Source organism: Camelina sativa, chromosome 11 (assembly GCF_000633955.1).
Source record: "Camelina sativa cultivar DH55 chromosome 11, Cs, whole genome shotgun sequence".
NCBI classification, from domain to species: Eukaryota; Viridiplantae; Streptophyta; class Magnoliopsida; order Brassicales; family Brassicaceae; genus Camelina; species Camelina sativa.
Window position 1 is genome coordinate 8,382,760 of NC_025695.1, and position 26,346 is coordinate 8,409,105.

Sequence of the window (26,346 nt, forward strand, 5' to 3'; positions counted from 1 at the left end):
ATACCCATGTAAGAAACCCTTTCTCCTTTCTTCGACTACAATTTCTCACGACATGAGAACCAAGACATCTTGAAGACGACACTGAAAATCCCGATGAACTGTACAAACAAAATCCGGCGAGTTTGTAAACAGATCTGCCGTCTTCATCTTTCTCTCTTTCTCTTTGTTCTTCATTTTCACCAACCTGGAGAGAACCCATCACTTGATTTTCTTCAAATAAGATCATAGCTCTTCTTCCTCATCTAGACACATCTCAGGATCTAACCTGTTAGAGACAGTATAATCTCAAATCGGTTTCCAAGCTCTGATACCAATTGAAATAATGAGATGTGTGCTAGATTTACAGACTTGTATGACAGATCTGTATGTGCGATGCTTAACAGAGAGATGAAAGGATAGTGAAGAGACGACACAAGAGATTTGTTAACGGGGTTCGGATAACCTACATCCCCGGGACCAAGTCCAGAATCATTCACTAGAATTAGAACGCAAAAGTCACATTTGCCAATGGTATCTAGCACACACTTGTGCCTACCACTCTAATCTACATGAACTAAAGGAACCACCACTCTTTGCCTTTTCCGACGAGTGTGAACCTCTACAAAAACCACCAGCAGATTCTCTATCTTACTGGTGGGACAACACCACACACAACATGTGTGCTTCTCTCAATTTTAGGTCTAGGGTGCGTAAGCTTCTCCTTGTTACCACCTCTTCCTTTTATACCTCTTAGAGTTCTCCACAAACCCTAGGTTCCACAAGCTTCTTCCTCTTGTCTTCTGGGTAAAAGCTTTTTCTCTTTTTGTCAATTTGACCCATACTTTTGTTCCTGTCGTACCTAACAAAAGCATGCTTCTCTGACACAGCCGTTCCACTGTTTGCTGCAACTTGACGCTTTTCCGCTCTGTTGCACTACACAACCTCTTCACGAGGTTTACCTTGTTTCCAGCTCTGTTGCACTACACAGCCATTACAGGTAGTATGCTCTGTTTTCATCTCTGTTGCACTTCAAGTATACTCAACTGCTAAAACATATTTCTGCTCTGTTGTGCTTTCAGGTTTACGCAGCTGCTAATGGAAGACTTGTTCTCATGAGCTTAAAGCATGACTGGTTGAGCTCTCACTTCTTGGATCTTCTCGATAAGACTCCAAGGTTCAGCATGTCACTTCATTCCATGTGACTTCACATTGAGCTGTCTTGGCTGAGCTAGTATTCTCTGATTCTCTTCATGAGGAATCATTGCGTCTTTGTCTGTAGCTGGTTACACATGTATCTTCAGGATCATGTACCAAATATATTATTTTGTTTTGTGCGACTAATTTTCGGTACAACCACCCAAATCTCAGAGATATCAATGACGAATTTTGGAGTCTCACATTAGTAATGCCTCGTTACCGCCTAAACCTACATCAGCCACAGTCGCACAAAACAAAATAATATATTTGGTACAACTTACAATATATTATTCGCTTGAAAGACGCAATACTTGTGAAATTTGGGGGAAAGTTGAGTGGTTTGATCATGTGGTTGAGGTCCCTGCGTTAAGTTCTTTCTACAAGGATCTTTCTGCTACTCTCTGATGATTGTGTTAGAATGCTTGAACCTTGTCATACTTTTGTATGGTGTACGCTTGTATGGTGTCTCATCAGAATGCTTGAAGTACCGTTTCATACTTTTGTATGGTGTACTCCTCTTTGTATGTTGTTTTATTCTATGCTACTTTAGTATAATTATTATTGGCTTTGATTTCGATTTATTTTCCTTGCTGTAATTGGTTCGTAAGTTTAAAGATCACTTTCTGTTGTGCCTTTCGTAAAGAGAGGATTTGTATGAACAAGTATCATATTTGAGCTTTGATGCAAACGGAGTTTATTATTTGTATCTCCTCCTGCTCACAACTACTAAACTCAGTTTGTTTATAAAGACAACAGTTATCGAATACATACATTTCTATTGCCTACTATTTGTTAAATTAAGCTGAAAGTTTTGTTTCTTGTTTTCAATGGGCCCAGTAGAGGAACAATAACAGTCATGATGTCTCTGAGGAAAAAGGACCTAAACAGAATGTTTCCTATACAAAAAATTCGAGCTAGCTAGTGATATATGTTTCCTGTAAACAAAATGTCGCTCAGGGAACTCCGAACTCGAGTAGATGAAACTGAAACACCAACCTTGGTTTACAAATAACCAGCTGGATCTCGAGATGGGAAAAGCCGTGGTAAGCTTCCGGCTATTTTATTATCATCCTTGGTCATAGAATTGTTGTCTAGAGATCCCATTTCCTGTTCTTTGGTTTAACATTTTTCTCTTCACGTCGGTTTGTTTCAGGTATAACCAGCTTTTTTTTTTTGGTAGTGATCAGGTATAACCAGCTAAAGCTGTGGGTTCAAGCATTAGAGTGATTAGATATTATATTAACTAAATATATAATTTAATTGTGTTTTATTAGAAAAATTAATAATCACTCATTGCTGTATAATATTTTAAATATATTTTCACACATTTAATAAATATTATAAATTGTTATATATATATAAATTTGTAATTTAATAAATTTAAATATATAACACATTAATTACAAAATAATTAATATCTAAACTTTTTTATAAAAAATTATATCTATATTTACATTTTTTATTTCAATATCTCCAATTGGCTTTTTGGAGCTAATCTATTTATAAACGTTATATCTACATCTATATATTTTAATGTATTAAATAAATTATTATATATTTTAAATAGTAACATTAATAAGTTACTGATAAATATTATCTTATAACAAATAAATTTATGTTTATGAAATCATAAATTTTTTACATTTTTAGAAAATAAATTAATTATATAAAACTATTTTAATATATTTTAATATTTTAGAGGTAAATGTTTGGCAAATGTTTAGTAAGAACATAGAGGAAGAGAGTATATGAGAGTATTTGCACCTTCAAAATGCTCTCTTATATGTTATTTTAATAAATATTGATTGGATGATAAAATTAAAAAGACTATTTTATATACATTTCCAATCAAGACCTTGGTACTGTGATATACTTGAAATGCAACCACAGCTAGCTAAGTTTTTTTCTTTTTTAAAAAACTCCTTTCGCATCATTAGTATATTAATTGGAAGTTTGGAACAATGTTTTTGCTATGTGTGCCAAACAAAAGCAGGTTCAGAAATTGGGAAATGTACTAATAGGTGATATGTAATTGTTTGTGTATCAATAATACAAAGGCATGAGAGAGAGATTAGTCAAGCATCCCCGTGACTTTTACTTACCTGCAATTTTCCTTTGGAATTTGCTTCTCAAAATTTCAACAATATACTATTCTGAATACGTCTATTTTCATATAAATTTTAAATTCATAAATCGACTAAGAATTATATTAATTCAGGTGTTGTAATATAGGTGCATTATTTTCATGTAATTTTTACAAAAATAAACCTAGACATATTTACTTTGGAACATGAAACACGTCCCGTCCCATCTCTTCACATCCCAACTCATCATCTCTCGTCTCGTCCTGTCTCATCCCGTATCCATCATAATTTTTCGTCTTATGTTCGTTCTCTTTTAAATTATTACTCGTTACACAATGTTTACTAAAAGAGATTGGGTAAAAAATAAAAATGTGATACCAGAGTTCTTCGTTGAATATTTTTTTTATTTAGTTAGATGAAATTATCAAAAAAAATATAATTTTCAAAAACTATGTAATTGTTTTAAAAAATACCAAAATATTAAAATTGTATGTTCCAAAATGGTTAGTTACATGTCGCATAACCAATCCGTATCAAAATTAGTGAAAACTTGAGTTTTGAATTTATCTACTTATATTTTATAATTTTCTTACTTTTATCTAAGATTTATGTCCCTTTAAAAAAAAATTCGATATATTGGTTCTCATTATTCGAATTTCCCGTTTCAGTTTACATACTATTTCTCGTCTTAACCCAAACCGACATATAATTTTGTTATAATTAAAAATCTAAACACTAACCACCTTATTTTTAAACCCAAACCGACATGTAATTTCGTTATAATTGTAAAATTTAAACTCTAACCACCTAATTTGCAATGGCATGCCAACATATAATTTCGTTTTAATTGTCTAAATCCTAATCACCTCACTTTTAAACTTAAACCGACACATAATTTCGTTCTAATTGTAAAATCTAAACTCTAATCCTCATTTATAAATTCAGACCGATATATATCCTCTTTTAGTTGTAAAATCTAAACGAAAAAAATATTTAACTTTCTTTAATTAAAATTATACATAATTTGTTTTGCCTTTTAATTTAATTTTGATTTATTTTTTAAATTATTATTTAGAAAATTCTTATTGAAAAGAATGAGTTGAATAGAAAGATTTACCCCTACAGATGAACTTAAATATTTTTCTTTTGAAAATGCCCCAATCTTAATTAGTGAGAATCTCATTAATTAGAATTAGTTTTAATAATAGTTGCTTATGAACAAAGCTAACAGACCACTAAACTTAATCCATGTACGACATATTATTATAAAAACTGTAGTTTGGTTTTCTAATAATTTTCTTCTTTTTTCAATTAGCGTTAAAAAAAAGTAAACTTTTTGGTTATAAATTGTCCTCCCCAGTGGTAATAATAGTGCAAGGTTGCTTTGTTGTATCAGATTAGTACTAATTAATATGGTTTGTTTTTTTACCACATTAATTTGTTTAACCTTCTGTGGTGAAAGAGAAACACATAGCAGAGATGTTATCTACCACACTGACAATTCTCTAAAATTCCATTAGTGTGCTGCAATTAAACAAACCTCAACTTACCTAACAACTAAGATCTTAATAGAAACAAATGATGTACTGATTCAGATTAGAAACACATGTAAGATGTCATCAAAACCTTGATTCTTGATACTGTTAGTTAGAAAAAAGAATACAAAGGAAAAAAATCTGATGAAAGAGAGTATACAAAAAAATGATTATTCAAATGAAGCATACCACCGATCACACATCTTTTATTGCAACCCATGGCTCTTATGACGCTTGTCCTCTATGTATGCGTAGTGGACAAACTCGTATAGTTTTCCCGTGATGTTTGAATAATTTCTTTAGACGTTGTGTTAAATCTTTTCAAAAAAAATTATGCGTAGTGCATTCATTCTACACAGCACAAACTGAAATGAGTGAGAACAATAGTCTTGAAGATCAAAGTGAAGATTATAAAATATGAATCATTGAAAGGATCACAGAAAACACATATAAATAACAAAAAGCTGAAAACTCACTCTTGGTTTCTTGTCAATCTTATTATGAGTCTTCCACTCTAAACACTCGACCAACTGTAACACTTTCATTAGTTTACCCTTGAAAACCCAAAAAGGCTCATATAAGAAAACAAAGGTTCATTGAACCGTTTTTAAAATTCCTTTAGTTATAAGCTTAAACACAAACAGATTTTCAGGAGGATGTACTTCAAATGGATAATATTATACATAAGTCATGTTTATGAGAATGAAGCGGTGGTGTCTTACCTTTTATGAGTTCATGATCAGTAACTTGAAGAGCTTGTTCTTCATGTTTCTTATGTTTATTCTCGTCTTTATTTCACCTGCTTTCACACCCAAAGTAGCTTCAGCTTCCCACCAATTATATTATCATATACCATATATACACAACACAGTTTGTCTCGATATTAACTTAAACTTATATGGTGATGGATTGAGACTGAATACCATATATACACAACACAGTTTTTCTCTGTCGCCTCTCTCTATTTTTTTTTCTGTTCCAGTTAATGCTTACAACGCCATTTTCCATGTCCTATGAAAGTCCTCTATCCAATAATTGTGGGATCTTTAGCATGAAAAAACAGTGCTTCAGAACCATACCCAAGATCTCAGTCTTATATAAAATGGATAATACAAAAATAGAAGATCTCTTACCATAGTGATTTTGTATTTTTCTTTGGTGTCTTAGCCAAACACTTCGTAGGGGAAGATTCATCCAGTTTCTCACAGAAGGAGATGAAGAAATCTGCGACCTGCAAATTTAAGAAAGCAAAAGGATCTTAAAGATAAACATAAACAATTTGATTCTGCAAAAAATCAATGATCATATTAGATCGAGTGAGAAGGGTCATAGAAATTTTCAGAATTGGATAACTAAAAGCTGAAAAACTCAGTTGCTAGTATCTATGTCAAAAATTTAATCAGAATTACTCATCCATAACACAAACAGAATTTAGAAATTGTTTTAAAATTCAATCAATAAACATGGGAAAAGTTCAGACAATTAGAAAAGAAAACAATACCCATATCAGCAGTAAAATCACCAGCCACAACATTCTCTCTGCAACTTATAGATAAATCAAAATGTCACAACATATGACATATACATGTGCCCCAACTACAAAATACGGAATTCTAAAAATGCATTTAACACAAACTCCCTTGATCCGTGAAAGAAATTAGCTTTCACATGAAAATAGCAATAAATCTCCTGTATCATCATCTTGGTTTTAAATCGCGCAAAGCGCACTGTGGCACAAACATCCTGTTAATGTGTCATACGCCATGGCGCATGCGGCGCATCGCAACATGGATATGATGCGCTTGGTGTTTAAAAGAAAGAAAATAAGAGGTTTTCTGCTGAAACTTATTAAAACTTTAGAATAAACTAGCATAAAACAATCCAATTCATCTCAAAAGAAACTAAGAAAGTTAAAAAAAAAAAACAGAGATAGTTCTTAAACCCAGTAAACCACTAAGGCTCTAATCGAATTGAGTATTCTCAAACTCATAGTCATCACGAGCCAAAATAGTATCTTGAAAGAGCTCTCCTCCACCAATACAAGTATACAACAGTTTCGATTAGTAGATGATTACCTTTTGCAGTAGTTGTAGACGTGTAGTAAAGCCGATTGACGTCTTCACGTTTAGGACTCGTGAATGAAAGAGATGAGGAGACTAAATAAACTAGGGTTTTCGTATATATAATGGATGAAAAAATGATCAAATCAAAGATTTTTGATTACATAAAATCAATAATGAAAGATATTATTCAGAAAATCAAATATACGTTTGATTTATAAGTAAACTACTATATTACAAAATGATTTTTTACCTTTGAGCCATAAACCATGTTGCGCTCGCCATACGCAATGGTCGCATCGGCTATGGCTCATCATTTCGCTCGCATCATGGATATGGCCTTGCCATAGTGTCCTGTTTCCCTCATCTCCTCACAGCAGTGTGCAACGCGCCATGGCGCGCCACAGGCGCACTTTTTAAAACCAAGATCATCATCATAAAAAAACTACATCCAATGAACAAACGACAATATCACAAATCATATTCATCCTAATCGTTTCAAAATCAAATATACTATCCTTTAAAATTGAGAATCAAGCTCAAAAGATCTAATTTTGCCCAAAATAGCAATAAATCTCCTGTTTCGGGTTAGGATTTTGTTTCTTATTTTTAATATTGACAGAGTAATGGACGGCTAAGATTAAAAAGATTTCAAAATATACGGTCAGGATTAAAAAAAAAGGCAATGAACGGCTGAGATTATAACATAAAACCGGGTTAGATTATCGGATTTGTATGATCCACGTGTTTATCCGTTTTTGTGAGAGGTAAATAACGTTTTTGTCCTTTCTAAAAAATATTAAAATGGTCATAACTCCAATGACATTTTATTGTAATTTCTTACAAAACTAAGGTTAATATGTTAAAACGTTTTTCTTTTAGTAGTAGGGATATGAAATAGTTGATACCTCTATACATGTTTTCAATAAATGTGTGTAGTACAGTTTATTCACTCTTGACCAAAATAATGTGTCATTATAATAAATATTCGGCAAAAAACTTTTTGTTTAAAATTATCAAAGTCCACGCAACGGCCCATAAAGCCCAACAAATATTTAACTTACCTGTTTTCTTCTTCCTAAAAAGATGGAGGAACCCTAAAGAACAAGTACGAAACGACTAGGACGACGTCGACCGATCCCTAACGAGCAAGTAAAAAGAAATGGAGAGGAAGCCAACGACTAGGACGTCGTCGAACAAGAAGAAGAGGAAGACAACGACTTCGACGCCGCAATCGACCCCAAATCCGTCACTTCCCGATGTTTGCTATTGGTCATCATCGCACGCGTCCCAATATTATGCTATCCGATTCTCTCACTGGTCTCCAAGAGCTTTCGATCTCTCCTGTCTTCACCGAGCCTTTACAAGATACGGTCACTCCTGGGACACATGGAGAGTCGTCTCTATGTGTGCGCAGATATATTTCCTTCCGAAAACGGCCCTAGCTGGTTCACCCTCTGCCGGAAACCTGATCGAACCAGTAGTAACAAGGAGGAGGAGAAGTCAAGTGGTTATGCTTTGGCTAGAGTCCCAATTCCCCATTCTCCTCTGGCCACGAATAGAAACCTCGTGGCGGTTGGTTCTGATATCTATAACGTTGGAACCACATCCTACAGTAAAGCGTCCTCCTCTAGTGTCTGGATTCTGGATTGTACGTCGCACACGTGGTGCGAGGCTCCAAGCTTACCGGTGGAGCTAATTACTGTTACAGCTACCGTCCTCGATCAAAAGATATACGTAGCAGGATGGTACAAAGAAGATGATGGCACGGTGGATTCCATGAAGAACTCCTTCACGGTTTTAGACACAACAAAAACACAACAAGCGTGTGATCTGGTGCCTATCCATTGCAGCTTGGCACAAGGCAAGTATATCAACCTAAGCACATGTATTGGCGGAAAAGTCTACCTGGGGACTTGGGGAATCATGGTTGCTTAAAATCCAGTGGAAGGTAGCTGGGAGGACGTTGGACAAGCCATGTGTCAATATATGTTTTCAGATTGTTATTGCGAGATAGATGATGTTTTGTACTCGATTGCTTCTGACCGAGTGTTGAGATGGTATGACTCTGAGGTAAGAACGTGGAGCAATGTGATGGGTTTGGTAGGACTACCCAAGTTACCTAAGGATGATGCTTTTGTTAGAATGGCTGATTATGGTGGAAAGCTAGTTGTTTTGTGGAACAGGAGTCACGGCCATACGGATATGCTTTGGTGCGCGGAGATTGCGCTTGAAAGGCGCAATACTTGTGAAATTTGGGGGAAAGTTGAGTGGTTTGATCATGTGGTTGAGGTCCCTGCGTTAAGGTCTTTCTACAAGGCTCTTTCTGCTAATCTCTGATTATTGTGTCAGAATGCTTCTGCTTTTTGTGTACCCTTTTATGGTGGTGTTAATTCTATGGTAAATCTTAGGACAAGAGTATTAATTATTGGCTTTGATTTCGATTTATTTTCCTTGCTGTAATTGGTTCGTTAGTTTAAAGATCACTTTCTGTTGTGCCTTTCGTTAAGAGAGGATTTGTATGAACAAGTGTCATATTTGAGCTTTAATGCAAACGGAAGTTATTATTTGTTTCTCCTCCTGCTCACAATTACTAACTCAGCTTGTTTATAAAGACAACAGTTATTGAATACATACATTAATTTCTATTGCCTACTATTTGTTAAATTAAGCTGAAAGTTTTTTTTTTCTTGTATTCAATGGGCCTAGTAGAGGAACAATAACAGTCATGATGTCTCTGAGGAAACATTTGCAGTGAAAATGCCGACTGCAAGGACCAAAACAAAATGTTTCCTATAAAAAAAATAATCGACCTAGCTAGTGATGTATCTGTTTCCTATAAACAAAATGTCAAAAAAAAAAAAAACAAAACAAAAGGTCGCTCAGGGAACTGAAGTAGATGAAACTGAAACACCAACCTTGGTTTACAGATAACCAGCTGGATCTCGAGATGGGAAAAGCCGTGGTAAGTGTCCGGCTATTTAATTATCAGCCTTGGTCATAGAATTGTTGTCTAGAGATCCCATTTCCTCTTCTTTGGTTTAACTTTTTCTCTCTTCACGTTGGTTTGTTTCAGGTATAAAAGGCCTCGGCAAAAAAGCCGGATCCAAAGACCTGATCCAAAAACCCCGATCCAAACCCGTATCCAAAATTGTAAAATACCCGAACGGGTTCTAAATCTCTAAATCCGAAACCCAAACCCGATCCGAACCGAAATCCGAATGGGTACCCGAATATACTCATATTTGTAATATATAGTAGTAATATATTAGTAATATTTATAATTTTAATAATATATAAGTGTCCAAAATATTCAGATTTTTAGATATTTTCGATAATTTGAACTATTAAAACTGTTTATTAGTAAATCTGGGTATAAAATACTCTAAATTTTTAGATATATTGCGTATTATTGAATAATTTAGACTAAATTAGATATTAAAATTTTGAGTTTTGTGAACTTTGGGTAATCTGAATTTGAACCCTAAATATCTGAACCGAACCCGAAGTCTAGAAATACCTGAACAAGTCCTATACCTCTAAACCCAAAAACCCAAAAATCCGAAATACCCGATTCGAACTCGAACGGATACCCGAATGCCCAAACTGTGGGTTCAACCATTGGTGTCAAGGTTGCTTTTGAACTATTTTAATCTTGGACTAACGAAACATGGGCTCATTTATTCTTGACACTAAATAGGACGTACGCAAGATGTCAGGACGAGCAGTTTTTAATATGCTGAATTCCATAGTTGGGGCTTGATAGCGGATAATAAAACTAAAACATTAGCATTATGCAGCATAAGCATTAATATAACACATTTATTAATTGGTGGAGCAGTAGAGTAATTAGATATTATATTAGCTAAATATATAATTTAAATGTATTTTATTAGAAAAAATAATAATCACTCATTGCTATATAATGTTTTAAATATATTTTCACACATTTAATAAATATTATAAATTATTATATATATATTTTAAATATATAATATAACACATTAATTACAAAATAATTAATATCTATTATAAACTTTTTTATAAAACATTATATCTATATTTACATTTTTAATTTCAATATTTTCAATTGGTTTTTTTGAGCTAATCTATTTAAGTTGATAACAAAAAAAATCAATATTTTTCTATAGAAATATAATATAACACATTATTCTAAAAGAAAATAATAATATATATTATAAACGTTATATCTACATCTATATTTTTTATTTTAATATTTTTAATGTATTAAATAAATTATTATATTATTTTAAATGGTAACATTAATAAGTTACTGATAAATATTATCTTATATCAAATAAATTTATGTTTATGAAAACATGATTATTTACATTTTTTACGAAATAAATTAATTATATAAAACTATTTTAATATATTTTAATATTTTAGAGGTAAATGCTTCCTTCTAAATGCATAGAGGAAGAGAGCATATAAGAGCATATGCATCTTCTAAATGATTTCTTATATGCTCTTTTAATAAATGTTGATTGGATGATAAAATTAAAAAGCTCTTTTATATACACTTCCAATCAAGACCTTCCGTGACATACTTGAAATGCAACCATAGCTACCTAGCTAAGTTTTTTCTTTTTGTTTTTAAACTCCTTTCGCATCATTAGTATATAATTGGAAGTTTGGAACAATGTTTTTGCAATGTGTGTTCCAAACAAAGGAAGGTTCAGAAATTGGGAAATATACTAATAGGTGATATGCAATTTTTTGTGTATCAATAATACAAAGGCATGAAAGAGTGATTAGTCAAGCATCCCCGTGACTTTTACTTACCTGCAATTTTCCTTTGGAATTTGCTTCTCAAAATTTCAACAATGTACTATTCTGAATACGTCTATTTACTATGACATATGAAATAGTTGATCCACCTTGTGAAATTTGGGGGAAACTTGAGTGGTATGATCCTATGGTTGAGGTCCCTACGTTAGTGTCTATCAGCAAGGCTCTCTCTCCTACTCTCTGATGAATGTGTTTCAGAATGCTTGAACCGTCTCTGATGAATGTGTTTCAGAATGCTTGAACTGTGCCATACTTTACTTTTGTATGGTGTACTTATCAGAATACTTGAATCGTGTAATACTTTTGTATGGTGTACTCCTCTTGTATGTTGTTTTTTCTATGCTACTTTAGTACAAGTATCATTGGCTTTGCTTTCGATTTGTTAAGTTTATTTATTTTTCTTGCTCTAATTGGTTCGTTATCACTTCATGCTAAGTATTTGTTTCTCCTCCTGCTCACAACTACTAACTCAGCTTGATTTAATTATAAGGGACGAAAATTTACTTATGTGGCCTATTTGTTAAAGCTGAACCTGAAAGTTTTGTTTTTCTTTTAAAGCAGATATCGAACAAAAGAGATCCACCTTCCAGTTTACCATCCTTGCAGTGCAAAGCAGAAAAAAAACAAGAAAGAAAAATCTCAAAGGAAAGTAACAACTACCAAGCCTTGAGCCGTTGTAACCTGATAAAAAGAGTTATTGGTCTCATGATGTGTCTCAAATCTAAATGATGCAATTTTCAAAGCAATATGACTATATTCACAAGTTCACAAGATTTAAGTAAAGATTTAACCAGACAAGGGAAGACACTTGAGGCAAGACTTCAACAGATTTTACCAGACATAAGGAAAGACTTTACTAGACTTGAGGCAAGATGTCACCAGATTTGGCGCAAGAGTTCAAAAGACTTCAGGAAAGACTTAACTACCAGATTTTACCAGACTTGAGGCAAGACTTCCCCAGATTTTACGTCAAAGTTCACTAGACTTAAGGTTAGACATCACTAGACTTGAGGCTAAGACACTTGAGGCAAGACTTCAGCAGATTTTACTAGCTTTAAGGAAAGACTTCACCAGACTTGAGGCAAGACTTCACCAGATTTGGCGCAAAAGTTCACACAAGATTTAAGGAAAGACTTAACCACCAGATTTTACCAGACTGTCTGAGGCAAGACTTCACCAGATTTGGCGCAAAGAGTTCCCAAGATTTCTACATTCCTAATCATCACCATCTCATCGCTGTTATATCACCGATTACACATATAGTCGATAAGTTCTATGTAACGCTAAAACCAAAATGATAGAAAAGACAAAATAACGCACCAAAAGGTCAAAAAAAAAAAAGACTAAAAAAATGTCAGTTTCCATTAGAAAATACAAAACATTCGAAACTCAAGCATCCCTAAATTCTCTTTACAACACTCACTTCCATTCTCCATCCAACCTTTAAACCTCTCTTTCCAAGATGGAGTCATATACTTTAACCACCTCTTCCATTTCCTACGCCAAACCCCTTTCACCCTACTTCCTCACAGCGGAGCAACCTTACTACATCCTCCGAAACATCAGTCTCACTTCTCATCCTTCCCAAATCCTCGCCATTGTTGGCCCTAGCGGCGCCGGAAAATCAACTCTTCTCGACATCCTGGCCGCAAGAACCTCCCCAACCTCAGGCTCAATCCTCCTCAACCCCGTCCCTATTAACCCTTCTTCTTACCGGAAAATATCTTCCTACGTTCCTCACTGTCTCCGAGACCTTCACTTTCTCGGCCTCCCTCTTGCTACCAAAAGACCGATCAAAAGTCTCCAATTTCGTTGCTTCTCTCCTCAGAGAACTAAACCTAACACATCTTGCACATACAAGACTTGATCAAGGCTTTTCCGGTGGTGAACGCCGGAGGGTTTCGATTGGTTTAAGCCTTCTTCACGATCCAGAATTTATACTCCTAGACGAACCCACCTCGGGTTTAGACAGTAAATCTGCTTCCGACGTCGTTTAAATTCTCAAGTCTATTGCTACATCAAGACAACGGATCGTGATCTTGTCCATACACCAACCTAGTTTCAAGATCATGTCTCTCATCGATCGCGTATTACTTCTTTCCAAAGGAACCGTTGTATACCATGGAAGGCTTGACTCACTCGAAGCTTTCTTGTTCTCTAAGGGATTCACGGTTCCCCCTCAGCTGAATTCTCTTGAGTACGCTATGGAGATACTTCAGAGCCTCTATGATACCTACGAAAACGCCAGCATTGCTCTCCCAGACCACTGCCCTGAAAGTAAAAAACAGAGCAAAAAACATAGCATCGTTCGATATAAAAGCTCGAGAATTACCTAAATAAGCCTTCTTTCTAAGAGATTCTAGAAGATCATATACCGTACGAGGCAGTTGCTTCTAACCAACATCTTAGAAGCTCTTGTAGTCGGTCTTGTCTTAGGCACTATCTACCTTAATATTGGAACCGGCAAAGAAGGAATTGAAAAGCGATTCGGCCTTTTCGCATTCACCCTCACGTTCCTCCTCTCTTCGACTACCCAAACCCTTCCAATATTTATTGATGAGCGTTAAATTCTTCTCCGAGAAACCTCGAGCGGACTCTACAAACTCTTCTCTCACATTCTTGCAACCACCTTGGTTTTCATGCGCTACTTACTCCTCATCGCAGTCATCTACTCTATCTCACTCTATTTTCTTGTAGGTCTCTGCCCGTCATGGCAAGCGTTTGCCTACTTTGTGCTCGTGATCTGGATCATTGTCCTAATGGCAAACTCATTTGTGCTTTTTTTGAGCTCTCTCGCACCTAGCTACATTGCTGGAACATCTTTAGTGACCATTCTTCTGGCGGCATTCTTCTTGTTCTCTGGTTACTTCATATCTAAAGAGAGTCTTCCTAAGTATTGGCTCTTCATGTACTTCTTCTCGATGTATAAGTATGCACTGGACGCACTTCTGATAAATGAATACTCGTGTCTGGTCAACAAGTGCCTAGTCTGGTTTGAGGAAGCTCCTGTGAAAAGCTGCATAGTTACTGGCGGTGACGCGTAAGACAAGAAAGGGCTTCATAAGAGACAGAGATGGTTTAATGTTTATGTGTTGTTAGGGTTCTTCGTACTCTATCGTGTTATGTGTTTTCTTGTTTTACTCAAAAAGGTTTCTGATTCCAAGAGGTAATTTTTAATTTATTTTGCTTAAATTTGTATAAGAGCTTTTCATGTTCTGTCAGATTTCACGGTATATGAACAAGTTGATTAGATTGTACCCCATAAGTGCTATTATGAATACTGTTTAACTCGATATCCAATGAGTTTCGCATAATGTCACGAGAAAACCAATACTGTATATCTATTTGATGTAACCATCTATCTTAGAATGATTGACTGAATCAATTAAATAATGACTCTCGATCAGAGACAGAGAGAAGGGTTACGGTTAATGTAATATAAGCGATAGGAGGAGCCATGTTCGTGTGATTTGTAGGTTGGACAAAAAAAGAGGAGATATGTCACGGGAAACCACATCTACTCTGAGAGACCACATTAGTTTATATACCTTTTGTTTTAAAAGTACAGTATGTACAAAATTAAACAAAAGTGTTTATTGTAAAATTTCAGTTGTTATTTGGATTCAAGATCTTGAGCACCAATTAACTATTTTGTAGTCTAGTGCCATTTTTATATTTTAGCAGCCGTGTCTTTAAGCGATGTTAGATGATCTCATCTATTACTGTTGTAGATCCTCTAGACTTTACTTTGGGACCATCAATTCATGCTTCTGGTTGGTTATCCAAAAAAAGATCACTGAGCTATACCTTTTATTTGGTCAGTCACAATGTTAAAAGATTAAAATGTTTTGGTTGACAAAAATTAAAATAGAATTGTGGTCAAGTTGATATACAAAAATGCTACTTCTTGTTTGTATTTTCTTGAGTTCACGGACATGCAACCTCATTGGTCGCCCGTGAACATTTTTGTTTAACATAACAATTTTTTTGTCCCAACCAAGCTGTCTTCCTGAATCAGTCACAAGATCACAACTCGAATTCTTTTTCCTTTATTTTTCGCCTAACTTCAAAGGTTTACCCAAAAAAATAAAAGTCATATGTATATCATGTTTCAATCTTGGAGTTTAATCAAGAATAGGATATATAACAACATGTAGTAATTTGGAACCGGTTATCCATCCATCAAACCGGACTATTTAAAAGGCCAGCCTTGCAGCAAACAGTTTATTTACAACTATCGGCCCAATAAAAGCCCAAATCCGTAATATATAATATTAATAGTCTTTTTATCCACACAAAACCCTAATTTCTCCCTCTTTGCTCAAGCAGCTCTCACAGTGCCTCTTTGCAGTCGAAAGCTAGCTCAACCAAACAAGACGATATGGTATAGACTCTCTCTGCTTCTCTTTATCTTTTCACATTCTTCTAAAGTAATGGAAGGATTTAATCCTAGTATATTGATATTGTGATCTTGTTCGTCATCTTATCAGATTATCTCAGAGAACAACCGCAGAGAGATCTGCAAGTACCTTTTCAAAGGTTTGTGAGCAAATGCATTTTTTTCATTCCCTTTAATTTTTCAGCTTTCTTGATCTGAGGTAGTAACATTTTTATTAGGGTTTTAGCGAACCGCAGCTTGTAGTGTGGTTCAGTTAGATTGAATAGGGGTTTATGCTTGCTTTCAGCTCTGTTAGGCTCACGAATTGAAAACTAGTGCTTTCTTAAGGTTCAGAGTAATTGAAATGCTGGGTCTAATGTAGTTTTCAAGGTTTGTTCAAAAGTTTGAAACTTTGATTATTATATATAACTGTTGAGTGATTTATATAACTGTTTAGTGATCATATCTTGTTGGGTTTTGCAGAAGGAGTATGCTTTGCGAAGAAGGATTTCAATCTCCCAAAGCATCCGTTGATTGATGTACCCAACTTGCAAGTGATCAAGCTCATGCAGAGTTTCAAATCCAAGGAGTACGTTAGGGAGACATTTGCCTGGATGCATTATTATTGGTTTTTGACCAATGAAGGGATTGAGTTCTTGAGAACTTATCTTAACCTTCCTTCTGATGTTGTTCCTGCTACTTTGAAGAAGTCTGCTAAGCCCCTTGGCCGTCCCTTTGGTGGCCCACCTGGTGATCGCCCAAGGTTAGTTTACTCGAATGTCTCGTCTTAAATCCATTAACCTGTCCGGTCTGAAGAGTTGTCTGATTCTGATATGGTTTTCGGTATTTGTTTCAGAGGACCTCCTCGTGATGGAGACCGTCCCAAATATGGTGATCGTGAGGGATACCGTGGAGGCCCACGAGGTGGTGATATTGGTGGTGAAAAGGCTGGAGCCCCAGCTGGTTTCCAGCCGAGTTTCCAAGTAAATTTTCCACTTTACCATCACTCGTAGTTTACTGTGCCTAGAAGCTTATTTAGAGATGATATGGTCTTCGTTCATCTAAAGTATTTTTAGCTAGTTGATGAAGAGATTTGTCTAACTGTCGGTTTGTGAATTGCTTGTGTTGGCAGGGAGGTGGTGGTAGGCCTGGTTTCGGCCGTGGTGCAGGCGGCGGTTACAGTGCAGCAGCACCATCTGGTTCAGGGTTACCTTGAAAAATTTGTTGTCATCATACGACGATGGAAGGACAGTTTTGCTATTTTGTTCTAGTTTTGTTTGTGTAATGCAAATCCGGAATTTATAATCTATCAATCAATTACTCTCAGTCTCACTTTGGTTTAAAACGAACAAATCCTGTAGTTTCAGCCAGGATTAGTTGTAAAATGTCCGTTTCTTACTCTCATCTGTCATGGAAAAATGGTGTCTTGTCCAATGAGTAGTAAATGGGTTGGCTGCTTATTCAGATCAAGAAGTAGAGTGCGATCAAATCAGTCTTCTATAGAAAATCTGCATTTTTGTCGCGTCTTAATTTGTATAAATCATGTTAACTTGGAACTACGTATCAAAATTCAGTATTTTGTCTCTATATCTTTGAACAAGCCTATCTCAGATTCTACAAAATTGATCAGTCACAGACCAAATTAATGTTTTTTAAAATCCAGTAAAGTACTCTTTTCTTCAACAACTAACATCTAGTCATCTACTAACACCATCTTATTGTCTTCTTGAAGATACATCTAATCCAACTTAGTCTTTTTTTTCTTTGTGGTCAAAATCCAACTTAGTCTAATAATGCAAAATCCAATCCCACTTGGTAGGTATCCTCGATTTTGTCTGTGTGTTGGCTTCCAATTTTTTGACTAAAAAAGCTTTTTTCGAAACAGGTTAAAAGGCCGTTTAAGAGGCCCATAAGAAGAAATAGGTTATAGGGCCTATCCGATAAAATTGAAGGCCTCTATGTGAGCCAAAAAGGCTTTGACACGTAACGACGGTCGGCGGAGTAAACCCTAAACCCTAGCATCTCCTCCTCTATTGCTTTATCTCTCTACCTCTCTCTCCGTGTTAGAGAAGTAGAACGAAGCCGTAGCAAAATCTCACCATGGGTAAGGTCAAAGGAAAGCATCGTTTGGATAAGTACTATCGTCTCGCCAAGGAGCGTGGATTCCGTTCTCGAGCTTCTTACAAGCTTCTCCAGCTCGATGCAAAGTACTCATTTCTCCACTCTTCCAGGAGCGTTCTCGATCTCTGCGCCGCCCCCGGTGGTTGGATGCAAGTCGCCATCGAGAAAGTTCCCGTCGGCAGCCTTGTCCTCGGAATCGATCTTGTTCCGATTATCCCTGTGCGTGGATGTATCGCTATCCAGCAAGATATCACACGCACTGAGTGTAGATCGAAGATTAAGCACGTGATGGAACAGCATGGTGTTAGGGCTTTTGATCTTGTTCTTCACGATGGGTCTCCAAATGTTGGTGGTGCCTGGGCTCAAGAAGCTATGAGTCAGAATGCTTTGGTTATTGATTCTGTTAAATTAGCCACTGAGTTCTTAGCTCCTAAAGGGAATTTAATCACTAAGGTATGCTTCTGAAATTTAATCACTAAGTTATGTGTGTTGACTGACATAAAAGTTTATTTGCTTGTCTTCTGTTCTTAGGTTTTCAGGTCTCGAGATTACAACTCTGTGCTCTTCTGTTTAAATCAGGTACTGTTTTGTTGTTACTCTGAATATTATTTCATATGGATGAGTGTTCTCGGTTTGTCTCTTATTGGTTATTTTTTTTTGTTGCAGCTATTTGACAAGGTTGAAGTGTTTAAGCCGCCGGCTAGTCGTTCAGCATCTGCAGAAACATATATTGTGGGTTTGAAATACCTAGCCCCTGGCAATATTGATCCCCGTCTTCTTGATTATAGACATCTCTTTAAGGAGACAGCAGAACCCACGAGAAAGGTTATCATTATTACGTCTTATATGGTGTTTGGAGCTGTTTCTGCAACTCTCCCATTTTCCTTAAACTTGTGTGTTGTGTTTTTAGGTGGTGGATGTGCTTGGAGGATCAAAACAGAAGAAAAGACGTGACGGGTAGGCAACATCCACTATCTTTATCTATTATTTGTTGTTATATATGAACTTTTATTAACTGGAAATTATATACAGGTATGAGGATGAGTCCATTTTGAGAAGAGTTGCAACTGCTGCTGATTTCATTTGGTCCGAAAGTCCTCTTGAGGTTCTTGGCACGGTTACTTGTATATCCTTTGATGATCAAGCCTCTCTACCTTTAAAGGAACATGATTTGACTACAGAGGAGGTACCATTTCTACATATTTTACTAGTCGAGGTTTTATGACCTCCGCACGCTGGTATCTTTTCCTTTTTTTCCAGATTGTAATTCTACTTTTCCTTTTTCCAGATTAAAATTCTATGTGACGACCTTCCTGTTTTGGGGAAGAATGACTTCAAGTATCTCCTAAAGTAAGAACTGCGTCATCATGGACCTTTTTATACTATGAAGTCTCACTTGTTTATTTTTAAGCTTTTCGAGGAACGTGATACAGCTTTGCTTAAAATGAATTCAGCTATTGTAGAATCACTTAGCTCTATATGGGTTGGGTGAAGAACAGTGTCCCTAGCACTTTAAGTGTTTACCTATGCTGTTCTGAGAAAAATCTTGCGTGCTCAACCAGATATAGCATTGTGTGAAATAGATGTTAGGGTTGGTGTGAGAGAAGTTATATTAGTTGCTAAATGGACATTACTCCCTTGGTCTTGTAGATGGCGTATGCAAATCAGGAAAGCTCTGACTCCTGAAAAAAAGGAAGTTGCTAAAACGGAGCCTGATGTGGGAAAGGAAGATGAGGAAAATGATGATGATAAACTACTCAATGAATTGGAAGAGCTGACAAACACAGTTGACCGCAAGAAGAAACGAGCAAAGAAGATTCTTGCAAAACGAAGGGCTAAGGTTATTTTAACCTTTTGATAGTAAACTGTCGAGTTTTTGTGTCTTAGTGGCCTTTGTGAGGGATCTCTTAGACCTTATACTTCCTTTACTAAATTCAATATGATTTTGCCAGGATAAGACGCGGAAGGCGACTAATCCGCAGATGGATGTACTTGAAGATGGTTATGTCGACGTCGACCATGACTTGTTCTCTCTTTCTGCTATCAAGGTACTTCATTTTTGTATCCGATCTTTGCAACGAATTTTGTTTGTTATGACGGCATTCGAAGGAAGCCTTTATTCCTGTTTGACAGGTTGAAGAGCATACTCCTTTCACCCCATCTTATCATTCAATTGTTTGGTTTGAACATATGCTGGTTCCATTCTGAATGAGATTGTTTGTTTCCAGGGAAAGAAAGATCTAATGGCAGTTGACAATGACGAAGATGATAATGGCAATGCCGTTGACAGTGAGAACGAAGACGGTGCTGAGGGAGCTTCAGATGACTCCAAAGACAGTGACTTAGATTCGGATGAAGAACGTCAGAAGTAAGGCCACTTTCTGTAGATTATATAGTTAGTGCTGTTACGAGACTTCATACATTGCTCAAGTATGTCCAGTTACTTTATCTTATAGTCTTTTTAACATTACAGATATTCTGAACAAATGGAAGAGATTTTTGATGAGGCATATGAGCGGTATATGGTGAAGAAAGAAGGAAGCGCAAAGCAAAGGAAACGAGCTAGGCTGGCTCATGCTGAAAAGCTGGAGGTATTATCATTCCTTACCCCAAATTTTTTGGATGGAACAGAGTTTTGGAACTAGAAATTTTTTCGTTTTGGCTTTGCAGGACGGTGATGGAGATGAAGAAATGAAGATCGATTACGATTCAGATCTGAATGAAGAAAAGGATGAGGCAAACCCTCTTGTGGTACCACTTGATGATGGAGAGACCCAAACAAAGGAGGAAATATCCAACCAGTGGTTCAGTCAGGATATATTTGCAGAAGCCGTGGAAGAAGGAGACTTGGGAAAAGATGATGGTGAAGACGAAACACGAATTGAGAAAAAGAGCAAAGATCTGCCTAAAGCCGAAAAGCCAAAGAAGAAGGCGTCAAAAGAAAGCGTGTTGCCTGATCAAAGCTTGCCCAATAAGAAGGAAAACGGTCTTGAGGTAGTCCCTACACCAGCGACAGATTCAGACTCAGATTCATCCTCTGATGATGATATTCATACAAAGGCCGAGATACTGGCATGTGCCAAGAAAATGCTAAGGAAGAAGCAGAGAGAAGAGATGCTTGATGATGCGTATAACAAATACATGTTTGAAGATGAAGGCTTACCCAAATGGTTTTTGGACGACGAGAAGCAGCACAGACAACCGATGAAACCCGTTACGAAAGAAGAAGTAAACGCAATGAAAGCTCAGTTCAAGGAGATCAACGCTCGTCCAGCCAAGAAGGTGGTGGAGGCCAAGGCACGAAAGAAGCGAGCTGCTCAGAAGAGGCTGGAGAAGGTGAGGAAGAAGGCAAACACGATTTCAGACACGTCGGATATATCAGACCGGTCAAAGGACAAGATGATAGACAAGCTGTACAAGAAAGCAGCAGAGCCAAGGAAACCTAGGAAAGAACTGGTTGTGTCTAAGAAAGGAGTTGGTGTTAAGGTTGGGAAGGGACAGAAGAGAGTGGATAGGAGGATGAAGAGTGATGCTAGGAAGCGTGGGGGAGGCAAACCCGGTAGAAACGGGCAGAAGGGCAAACCGGGTAAAGGAAAAAGACCGGCTGGTAAACCACGTGGGAAGAAACCCGGTTAATGCCCCTCGATGTTTGACTGAGGCGAAAACGGTTAAGTTTTGTTCCGTATTTTAATTAAGTTTTTGGCCATTCTTGACATCTGGATTTTTTTTTCTTTTAATCATAATTTATGTTTATCATGTCCTAAGTTTAACTTAGTGGATCTATTTATCTTGTTCCAAACCTTTTAAAATTGCCATAAACCAACAAAATCAGCAATTATTATTATGATAATCTTGCTTTCTTAAGAAGTAATAACAAAAATTAGTCAATGACATAAAAGATAATTACGTTGCCAAAATAAAATGGTCAAGAGGTACAAATCAAACTTAACAAATCTGACAGACGGCGATTTTTCAAGGACGACGGCGATTTTTCAAGGACGACGGCGAATGAAGAAGTTTAATGGCGACGACTAGATCGCTTTATAAGAAGAGACAAACGAAGCGATCGATGATTCAGTCTCTTCCTGCTTCTCGCCGATTCATTTCCCGGAAGAGGATCGCGGTGATGATGGTTCCTCTCGCTCTCTTCTCCGGACTCGTTTTCTTATTCTTTATGCCATTCAACAGTTGGGGTCATCAACCATCTGCCTCGCTGGATCTCTCCCATAGGATCCTTGAAATCGAAGTGGTTGCTGAGTTTCCTCATGACCCTGACGCGTTTACTCAGGTTTATTTTCCTTGGGGATTGAAGTGTCTCATTTCGTTTTCGAACTTTAGTTTGACTCAAATAAATGATTGAAAATTCTTGTCGTGGCTCCGCCGCAGGGTCTTCTCTATGCGGGAAACGATACGCTCTTTGAATCGACTGGTTTATACGGGAAGGTGATTGATTCGCCTTTGCATTGTCTTTAAATCTTGTTCGAGATCATTTCTCTATTTTTGCGGACAATGGGAAGCTCGAGTTCTTGATCCATTCTGTGTTTTTTTTTTTTTACAGTCGTCAGTGAGGAAAGTGTCTCTACGAACAGGAAAGGTATGGTTTCAATCTTGTGTTTTGATGAAACAAATGAGTTTCTGTGTTATTGAATTGCAATATAAAATGCAATTTTTTTTTTTTTTGGTTGAAATTGTAGTTTTGTTTCCTTCCTTGTATAGGTTGAAGTTCTTGAGAAAATGAAGGATTCATACTTTGGAGAGGGTTTAACACTCCTTGGTAAAAGGTGGGTCTTATCTTTCATGAAACTAGTTTTGTAATTCTGAACAAGAGTTTTCTGCTGCTTGTTGGTTCTTGTTCTGTTTCTAGGATCTTGTTGTCTTACATTGATACGTTTCCCAACTGACAATCATTTTAAGGGTTAAGAGAGTGTTCTGATTCACTGATTCATTATCTGTGGTAGGCTCTTTCAAGTCGCATGGTTGACCAATACGGGTTTCACGTATGACCTTCGCAACTTAAGAAAAGTTTGTACTGGTCTTATCCTTCTCATACTCTTTTTCTTTGCATAGTTTGGGTTTATAGCTATTAGTTTATCATATTGGTCAAGCAACTCGTCTAGGTCAGCCTGCTTGCTAGACTTTTTCAGCTTGTTTTGTTTCTTGAGATCAGGTGAAACATCTCTGTCATAGGCTGGAGATGAGGATTCATGTCTAGTGATTGAGTTTCTTATTTGTATCTTCCTTTGTTGTGGTGTTGTAGTTATGTTACCGTATGTCCACTGCATTATCACTTCATGATGGACTGGTATCGCCATACTATGTTATGTTAAGCATATGTGATCTCACTGTAGGTAAAAACTTTTAGACATCATATGAAAGATGGATGGGGACTGGCTACTGATGGAGAAGTGTTGTTTGGAAGTGATGGCACTTCTACACTATACCGGATGGACCCTCAAACAATGAAAGGTGTCTCACTTATACTGATTAAGTTTTCGTTCCCTTGAGCCACTTATTTCCTAATTTTTTTAAAAAGAGTAGATTTTTAGTATTTGATACTGTCTCTTCTCTGCAGTTTCTGATAAGTTTACGGTCAGATATAATGGCCGTGAGGTACGTTACCTTAACGAACTGGAGTACATAAACAAAGAAGTTTGGGCAAACGTGTGGCAGGTATTCCAACTGTTTCTGTTGTTTTGATATTTTCATTGTGACATGATATCTGAAAGAAATTATTGCTACACAAACTTATAGAACATATCTAATGCAAATTCTACTTTTACTACAAAATTGTGATACAAGGCCAGTAAATTTTCATACGTGAAACCAAACTGGAGTCGTAATGAACAAGACTTGTTGGCTTTATCATTTAGGCTGATGTGTCTTTCTATTGCAGTCTGATTGTATTGCTAGAATATCACCCAAGGACGGATCGCTGCTAGGATGGATACTGCTTCCAAAATTAAGGTTGTTGTTTCTGCGAACATGTCTTTGTTTACGATAAAATACTGTGCTATAATACCATCATCTTCTTATTGCACCATTGATCATCCTTCTGCAGACAAGGATTGCTGAGATCTGGACATGGGGTGAGTTGAAATCTGAAAAGTTCACAAATTTTGTCTCTCTTCTTGATAAGTCATCTCCAAAAGTATTTTTCCGTTGCCTTAATCTTGTCTGTAATATAGGGTATTGATGTTTTGAACGGCATAGCATGGGACAGCGAGAAGCAACGCCTCTTTGGTAATAAATCTTGTTTTCAGTCCCTTGAGCTTGATCACTCGACCTAACCTCCTAGTCATAGATTTTGAGTCGGTATCATTGTGTGATGCAGTAACGGGGAAACTGTGGCCAAAGCTGTACCAAATCAAACTAAAACCGGCATCAGCAAAGAGCGGAAAATATCTTGAGCGCCAATGCTTGGTATGACCACAAAAAAAAAAAACATGTGGTATTAGAATGCATACTGTTGTAGCGAAAGGTTAAAAGGCTAATGTAGTACCATGTATTCATAACAGTAGCATTAAGCTTAAGCAGAAGAATGTGGTAACTTAAGGTCCATGACCCAAGTTGCAGTGTCGTCTCGTCGAGATTTGTATCTTTCTATATAACATTTTTGGGGTCCCAAAAAAAGAGAAATAAAAATTATAAGAAGAAGAAAAACCAAAAAAACAAAGATACTACGAGGATTTGTACTAGCGAATAGTAATGTGACACGTAGAAAAAGCCCATATGGCATCAGCCTCATAAATGGATGTAACTTGTCAGAAACTTGTTGCGTTCCCTTCTTGTTTAGAAGGCCTAACTTTTTGTTTCCTTGTCTTCGAATTCTCATATTTCATTATCGCTGTTTCTGTGCTTTTACGTTTATGCCATTTCGACCCACATTTAGAGGGCCAGTCCAAATATCTTAAGAATTACATCATATGATATCGAAAACAAAATGACGTTATTGAAGAAAAACGGAGATAAATAAACAATGTCACATGGAATACACGGAACTATAACAACCATGGCACAAGTCTCCACATGTAGTGATGTAGCGTCCTAAACACATCCACACTCCTCAAAATGAAAAATCTCTACTTATAGGAAAAACAAATCCAAACTAGTGTAGAAACAGCACTTAACCGAACAATTGACAGTAATTCTACTAGTTTTCAACTTACGTTCACGCTTTCTATTTACTATCTTTTTACTAACAAACTAAAATAATCATATATAAAATCAAATTTATGTGATTTCATACTAAGCATGGTTAAGTCTTTTAACATATTTGAACTAAAAATCTGGAAATTAATAAAGATAACAAAAGTGTCTTTAGGTCAAAATTCTTTTTTTTTTTTTTCAAGATGGAAATAAAAATCCAAAGAAATCTAATTACAATATAGAAAAAAATCAATCGAATAAACAAATGATAAGAAAGTAACCGAACAAATTGTTTCGAGTAGGGGCAATAATGTAAAACTGATGAGAAAAAGGTGAGGTGGGGTAGGATTAGTCGATGAAAAAAATACTAGAGGGCAATTTAAGTCACACGAAACTAAATCGTCCTTCACTTGTAATTTTGCTTTATTTTAATAAGAGAGAGAGAGAGAGGGAGAGAGAGAGGACTCAACAAAATAATTAATAATTTTCGAAAAAAGCATAAAAAGAGAGCGAGAGAGCAATTTTGCCCAATTCCAAAAGAGATTTGTGGCCTCACTTTGCATTTAACACCACATCTCTCTCTCTCTCTCTCTCTCTATCGCATCAACACAAAGGTCCCTTCCTCTCTCTCAATTTCCATGGCGGCAGGACTCTCAACCGCCGTTACATTCAAACCACTCCTCCGCTCTTTCTCCTCCTCCGGATTCCGCCTCCATCACCCGAAATCCGCTTCCTTATTATCATCCCTTCCTCCTCCGTCTCTCCGATTCAAAGGCTTCTCGGTCTGTTACGTCGTCGAGGAACGGAGACAGAGCTCTCCGATTGAGAACGACGAGCGGCCAGAGGAGAGCACGAGCTCGACAACCGCCATAGACGCCGAGTACCTGGCGCTGCGTTTGGCGGAGAAATTGGAGAGGAAGAAGTCGGAGAGGTTCACTTATCTAATCGCTGCTGTGTTGTCTAGCTTCGGTATCACTTCCATGGCTGTTATGGCTGTTTACTACAGATTCTCTTGGCAAATGGAGGTATAACAA

General features: G+C 36.6%; 4 protein-coding genes, 1 long non-coding RNA gene and 2 pseudogenes across 5 annotated transcripts in view; 6 read left to right on the plus strand and 1 right to left on the minus strand.

Annotated features, from left to right (window-relative positions):
* LOC104722386 lies at positions 5,752 to 6,439 on the minus strand. Its single transcript, XR_757193.1, has 3 exons — positions 6,297 to 6,439; positions 5,929 to 6,026; positions 5,752 to 5,839 (listed from the first exon to the last, which is right to left on the minus strand). It is a non-coding gene; the product is annotated as an uncharacterized LOC104722386 (long non-coding RNA).
* Positions 8,018 to 9,195, plus strand: LOC104727752 (annotated as a pseudogene).
* LOC109127505 lies at positions 13,075 to 14,919 on the plus strand (annotated as a pseudogene).
* On the plus strand, positions 15,944 to 17,479 carry LOC104722387 (40S ribosomal protein S10-1). The gene is made up of 5 exons (XM_010440534.2): positions 15,944 to 16,051; positions 16,158 to 16,206; positions 16,529 to 16,808; positions 16,902 to 17,028; positions 17,178 to 17,479. Exons 1-5 carry the CDS (start codon positions 16,049 to 16,051, stop codon positions 17,259 to 17,261), a joined length of 543 nt encoding a protein of 180 aa, XP_010438836.1. The 5' UTR covers positions 15,944 to 16,048; the 3' UTR covers positions 17,262 to 17,479.
* LOC104722388 (putative rRNA methyltransferase) lies at positions 18,068 to 21,967 on the plus strand. Its single transcript, XM_010440535.2, has 11 exons — positions 18,068 to 18,619; positions 18,698 to 18,745; positions 18,833 to 18,991; positions 19,077 to 19,123; positions 19,199 to 19,352; positions 19,455 to 19,516; positions 19,817 to 20,006; positions 20,119 to 20,214; positions 20,395 to 20,534; positions 20,640 to 20,757; positions 20,837 to 21,967. The coding sequence occupies exons 1-11, from the start codon at positions 18,146 to 18,148 to the stop codon at positions 21,800 to 21,802; spliced, it is 2,454 nt and encodes an 817-aa protein (XP_010438837.1). The 5' UTR covers positions 18,068 to 18,145; the 3' UTR covers positions 21,803 to 21,967.
* Positions 22,069 to 24,722, plus strand: LOC104722389 (glutaminyl-peptide cyclotransferase). Its single transcript, XM_010440536.2, has 11 exons — positions 22,069 to 22,454; positions 22,553 to 22,609; positions 22,725 to 22,760; positions 22,883 to 22,947; positions 23,125 to 23,188; positions 23,515 to 23,632; positions 23,739 to 23,836; positions 24,060 to 24,130; positions 24,225 to 24,252; positions 24,352 to 24,406; positions 24,498 to 24,722. Exons 1-11 carry the CDS (start codon positions 22,188 to 22,190, stop codon positions 24,590 to 24,592), a joined length of 954 nt encoding a protein of 317 aa, XP_010438838.1. The 5' UTR covers positions 22,069 to 22,187; the 3' UTR covers positions 24,593 to 24,722.
* LOC104722390 (beta-carotene 3-hydroxylase 1, chloroplastic-like) overlaps positions 25,760 to 26,346 on the plus strand; it is a 5,150-nt gene continuing 4,563 nt past the window's right edge. The window contains exon 1 of the mRNA XM_010440537.2: positions 25,760 to 26,337. Coding sequence (XP_010438839.1) covers positions 25,951 to 26,337 — 387 coding nt within the window. The 5' untranslated portion in view covers positions 25,760 to 25,950. The remainder of the gene's footprint in view (positions 26,338 to 26,346) is intronic.

What these genes read in the sequence shown, in the direction of transcription:
- LOC104722387 (XM_010440534.2), top strand. An exon ending in CCACCTGGTGATCGCCCAAG is followed by an intron (nt 16,809 to 16,901) that starts GTTAGTTTACTC and finishes TATTTGTTTCAG; the next exon opens with AGGACCTCCTCGTGATGGAG. An exon ending in GTTTCCAGCCGAGTTTCCAA is followed by an intron (nt 17,029 to 17,177) that starts GTAAATTTTCCA and finishes TTGTGTTGGCAG; the next exon opens with GGAGGTGGTGGTAGGCCTGG.
- LOC104722388 (XM_010440535.2), top strand. Translation starts at nt 18,146, where the DNA reads ATGGGTAAGGTCAAAGGAAAGCATCGTTTGGATAAGTACTATCGTCTC. An exon ending in TGCTCTTCTGTTTAAATCAG is followed by an intron (nt 18,746 to 18,832) that starts GTACTGTTTTGT and finishes TTTTTGTTGCAG; the next exon opens with CTATTTGACAAGGTTGAAGT. An exon ending in TCTCTCTTTCTGCTATCAAG is followed by an intron (nt 20,215 to 20,394) that starts GTACTTCATTTT and finishes GTTTGTTTCCAG; the next exon opens with GGAAAGAAAGATCTAATGGC.
- LOC104722389 (XM_010440536.2), top strand. Translation starts at nt 22,188, where the DNA reads ATGGCGACGACTAGATCGCTTTATAAGAAGAGACAAACGAAGCGATCG. An exon ending in ACCCTGACGCGTTTACTCAG is followed by an intron (nt 22,455 to 22,552) that starts GTTTATTTTCCT and finishes GCTCCGCCGCAG; the next exon opens with GGTCTTCTCTATGCGGGAAA. An exon ending in TGCTGAGATCTGGACATGGG is followed by an intron (nt 24,253 to 24,351) that starts GTGAGTTGAAAT and finishes TCTGTAATATAG; the next exon opens with GGTATTGATGTTTTGAACGG.